At 61.6% G+C, this 4960-nt stretch overlaps 1 protein-coding gene across 1 annotated transcript in view; it reads right to left on the reverse strand.

The window, feature by feature from the left end:
• Window positions 1-3120: 3120 nt before the first annotated feature.
• The window catches only part of NTRK1 (neurotrophic receptor tyrosine kinase 1), an 8789-nt gene continuing 6949 nt past the window's right edge, over window positions 3121-4960 (reverse strand). Inside the window, exons 15-17 of the mRNA XM_015650013.3 lie at window positions 4305-4545; window positions 3765-3923; window positions 3121-3678 (exon numbers count right to left, since the gene is read on the reverse strand). Of these exons, the coding sequence (XP_015505499.1) occupies window positions 3493-3678; window positions 3765-3923; window positions 4305-4545 (586 nt within the window). The 3' untranslated portion in view covers window positions 3121-3492. The remainder of the gene's footprint in view (window positions 3679-3764; window positions 3924-4304; window positions 4546-4960) is intronic.

A 4960-nucleotide genomic window follows, 5' to 3' on the forward strand; every position in this document is an offset into this window, starting at 1 on the left:
AGCTGCTCTCAGGAAGTTTGGACGTGGAGTCAACTACGGAAAAGGGAAAAAAATAAAAAAACCCTTAATTATTATTTTTTTTTTAAATATTTTTTTTTTCCCCTCTTCTGTCCAGAAACCAGCAGGTTTTGGCATAGCAGCGCCGCTGGGACCACTCACCCTGGATGGGGAGGGGTCTGTGGGGATATCCTGGTGCTGGAGGGTGTCCCCTTCCCCAGGGCTCTGTGGCACCCATGGGTGCAGGGCCTGACCCGGCTTGTCCTGCAGGGCTGGGGAAAGCCAAGGGACCCCCCTGACCAAGAGGCAGCTGCTCTGTGCTGAGGGGATGTGGGGACCAGGGTGTCCTTTGGCTTCAGGGCAGCGGCTGCTGGCAGCAGAGCAGAGCCAAACATCCTGGGCACACACCATCCCTGCATCCCAACGTTCCAGGCACAGCATCCCTACATCCTGGGATCCCGGGAAGTCATCCTCCCTGCATCCCTGAATGTCAGGCACACATCCCCACCACGTTCTGGGCACACAGTGTCCCTGCGTGCTGGGCGCGCAGGATCTCCACATCTCAGGATCCTGGGCACACCCCAGGAAGACAGGCGTGAGTCACCCCCTGATCCCAGACACCCCAGCCCGGATCCCTGGCCATGTGTTCCCCTGCAGCCCGGGATCTCTGGCCATCCCCACATGCTGGGGTTCCTGGCCTTGCATCACCCCCACGTCCCCGGATTCTCGGCCATCCCCCAGCTCTGCACCCCTGGATCCAGTCCATATATCACAATTATATCCCTGACTCCTGACCATATCCTGGCATCCCAAGATCCCCGTGTCACCACGTGTTCCTCCGAGCCCGGGACCCCCGGCCGGGCAGCGCAGCACCACGGACCCCCTTGCCCAGCTGCCCCCCACCCCCAGCACACATTAGCGGCCTCCGCGGCTCCCGAGGCACCGTTAATTGCTCTGCTCGTTACAGGAACAGCTCTAATCACTCACAACGATTTTCACATCCCAGGGAGACTCAGCTGCCCGCCCCCCTCCCCGTTCCTCTCCTCGGGTCTCCATTAGGATCGAGCCCACCCGCAGCTGGGGGGCTCCGCTGTGGCCACCCCAAAACGGCGCTTCCCGGAGCAGGGGTGGGCAAAGGGAACCGGGGGGAGGGGGCTGCAGAGCCCTGGTGTGGAAAAGGATATTGGAGATAGGACAGGTTGGGGACATCCGGAGCTGAGGATCTGGTGGGGAAGTGACCCCCCCATCCAATGCTTTTTAAGGTGTCCCCAGGGCGGTGGGGAAATATTGCTCAGGGACACTCCAGTGGCACTTCAGTGCTGAGATGCCTTTGCAGCCCCCCGGGAGCCCTAGAGCCAGAGAGGATGGAGACCCCCAAGTGCACTTTGGTGTGGCTGGGGCTGTGGATCCAGTCAGTGCCAGCATCCAGCTGAATTCTCAGCCCTCCTAAACATCCACCCCACCAGGAGGAGAGCCCCAAACACATGACCCATCCTCTTAGAGGCGACCTGGGGTCCCCTTAGAAGCTTCTGGGAGGGAGTGGGACCCCCTGAAGAGCAGAGCCAGCCCTGCCGTGCTCTGAGCCGGTGGCACGGGGGTGCAGGAGGGTGGCACAGCCGCGGTGGGACCCGCGGGGCAGGAGGTGCCTGGGGACCACCGGCAGCCGCGTTGGTTGCACAAGGCAGAATCGGGCCCTGATGAGCCCGGGTGAGCAGGGCCAGGTCCCGGTGCCGCTGGGGCGGCAGCTTGGGCAGGGAGCGGAGCCGTTAATTACCTCATTGCCAGAGTCCATTACCGCTCCCCCCGGAGCGCTGAAATGGAGAAACTTCGGCAGGAGGGAGGGGCGGGGGGGATAAAATCGATCGTGGGGTGAACCTTAACTCTTCCCTGACCACTCTGAGGGGGGAAACTGAGGCACAGGCACGCCCACAAAGGAAATTGAGGCATTACCCCCCCCCCCCCCCCATGGAAGTATCTGAGGCACAGATGCAGGAAAGCTCTTGGAGAGGGGGTGTCACCACTACACGCGGTCTCTTTTGGGGCTTTGGTCCGAGGCAATCTCCAGCAAGGGGCTGGAAAAGCTCAAGGTTGTAATCTAGTTCCTTCCTCAAATTAGATAAGAGGGAAAAAGGCCATAAATCAGCTTGGGCAGCGATCAGAGACCCCAAGGAAGCAGGTGGGGGGCTCTGCCAGCCAGGCTGGGCTCCAGCAGAGCCCGACCCTGCCCATGGCAGCTCCGAGCCTGGACCCTCGGCAAAGATCCAGGGCCAGCCAGAGGGGTCTGACCCCACTGCAGGGCTTTGGGATGCGTTACAGGCTGGGAACTGCGGCGTGCTCGCCCCATTTCCTCCAATTTCGTTGTGCCACAGCTCACCTCTGGGCACGGCCAGGTGCTGTGCCAGCCCCAAGCCCCTCAGCACCCACCACAGACCCCCTGACTACTCCCACCTTGTACCGTGCCTCAGTTTCCCCTGCGACCTCACTTTCCTCCTGCTTATCTTGGGTCACAGGGGGTAACAAAGGAGCTGCCAGGGCTCTGCCTGTGCTGCCTAATTATCCAGATGAAATCAATTCAGCTCCATTATGGTCAAATCCAGGTCTCAACCATTACCAAGGCGGCTGGAGAGCCTGAGGAAGGATGATGGAGTGGATGCTACAGGGCATGTGATAACCCCCAGGTTCCGATGAGAGGACACAGGGAAGGGGGATGTCACTCTTTCGGGGGGATGGGTGTTGGCTTTGTGCTGCAAAGCCTCATCCTCCACCTGGAGCCTTTGGCGAGGAGACTCAGGCTCCCCAGGCCAGGGCGTGGCACAGGAATCCCTGTCCAAGGTAGTCCTCGGCACAGCCAAAACCATCCCTTTCTGGGCTGGGGATAAGGACACCATCCCTGCCCCGGGCTCTGGGTACAAAACACAGCATCCCGGGCACCTGTGACCTGGTCCCATACTCTGGGATCCCTGGGACAGCACCTCCCCTCCAGCTCCTCTCCTCCAGACAAGGAAGCTTCCCTAATGTGAAAATCCCCTCTTTCTCCCCAAAACCCCCATCCCAGCTGCCAGCCCGGAGCACACAGGGGCCAGTGCAGGGGAGACACAGTTTATTAGTGACTGGTTTCGCTGCAGAGTGGGCGAGCACGGGGCATCCCAACTCCCCTGGGAGAGCTGAGCCCCCCAGCTCCTGCACTGGCACAGACCCTGGGCTGGGGTCTCCCAGCTCTGCCCCCCCAAGACAACCCACACATCAGCCAAGAGCCTCCATCCCGGCGCTGTGGGAATGCCAAGGAGCCAGACAGCAGGGCCACAAACCGGGGGCCACAGCCCTGGGGTTCCCCCAGCCCCCAGGACTGGGCTGGCATTTTGCACTATAAATAAGGTTTCAGGCTTCTCCCTCCTTGGGGCATCAGTCCAGGGCTGTGTGGGGCAGAGCCGTGCCCCTGGGCAGCAGGGCGGGCAGGGGAACAGCAGGGAGCAGAGGCTGGGTGGGGGTCCCCACTCAGCCCAGGATGTCCAGGTAGACGGGGGGCGTCTTGACAAGGGCCTGGAGGCGGCTGTGGATCTCCTTGATGGGCTGGCGCTGCTGGGGCTCCCGGTGCCAGCAGCTCTGCATGATGGAGTACACCTCAGAGGGACACGTGCGGGGCCGCTCCAGCTCCCGGCCCTGCGTGATGCACTCGATGGCCTGCAGGAACAGGGATGGAGATGGGACCCCCCACTCTGGGGGACCCCTGGGGGGCTGTTACCATCCTACTTCCCCTCCTCGCTCACCTCGGTGTTGGAGAGCTGGTACCAGGGCTGCTTCCCGTAGGTGAAGATCTCCCAGAGCACCACGCCAAAGCTCCAGATATCGCTCTCGGTGGTGAATTTACGATACAGGATGCTCTCGGGAGGCATCCAGCGGATGGGCAGCATGGTCCTGCCCCCCACCTGCCCAGAGCAGGGCTGTCAGCAAGGCAGGGACCCTCCCGTTTCCCTACCCCCAGCCCTGGCCCCACTCATTAAGGCCCAGGTAAGACGTAAGGAAGAAATATTTTACTCTGAGGGCGGTGATGCCCTGGCACAGGTTGCCCAGAGAAGCTGTGGCTGCCCCATCCCTGGAGATATTCAAGGTCAGGGTTTGGAGCAAGCAACCTGTTCCATTGGAAAGCATCCCTGCAGGTTGAGCTGGATGGCTTCCAAACATCCTCTCCAACCCAACCCATTCTGTGGTTAAATATGGATGGAGAAGGGGTGGGAGGCAGCAGCCATGAGGGAAAATGGAGCGTGGCCTCCCAGCAGCGAGCAGAGAGGAGAGAGGGAGCAGCTCACCCGGTAATAGTCAGTGCTGTAGATGTCCCGGGACATGCCGAAATCCCCGATCTTCACCACCAGGTCGTGGCCCACCAGGCAGTTGCGGGTGGCCAAGTCCCGGTGGACGAAGTGGAGGGAGGCGAGGTAGACCATGCCCGAGGCGATCTGCGTGGCGATGTGCAGCATGTGGCCCAGCGCCAGCGGCCCCCGGGGCTGGCCCGGGCCCTGCTCCAGGATCTTGGCATCAGGGCCGTGGGACCTGCGGGGCAGAGGGGCTGCTTGGAGCGCAGGACGTGCCTGAGAGGACGGGCGGAGCAGGGGAGACGCTGCGCTCCCTGGGCAAGGGGAAGGGGAGAATCTGGAGGAGGGATCACACGTGGGGAACGGTGATCACACAGGTACCAGGCACGGGTGAGTGCTCGTGTCCACACACCCCGGAGAAGGGTAAAAACACGGGGTAAGGACGTGCACACACACACACACAGGTGTGCACCCTCCCCTGGCACACGAGGGAAAGGCACAGACACGGGTGTGCAGAGGGAAATGCCAGTGCTCACTGCACACAGGGGAAGAGCTGTGCAGGAAGGGTTACACACTCACAGGGGACAGGTGTGTGTGTGTGCCTGTGCACACCAGGGGAGGGCACACACACATGTGCACACACATGGGCTGTG

Source organism: Parus major, chromosome 25LG1 (genome assembly GCF_001522545.3).
Source record: "Parus major isolate Abel chromosome 25LG1, Parus_major1.1, whole genome shotgun sequence".
NCBI lineage: Eukaryota > Metazoa > Chordata > Aves > Passeriformes > Paridae > Parus > Parus major.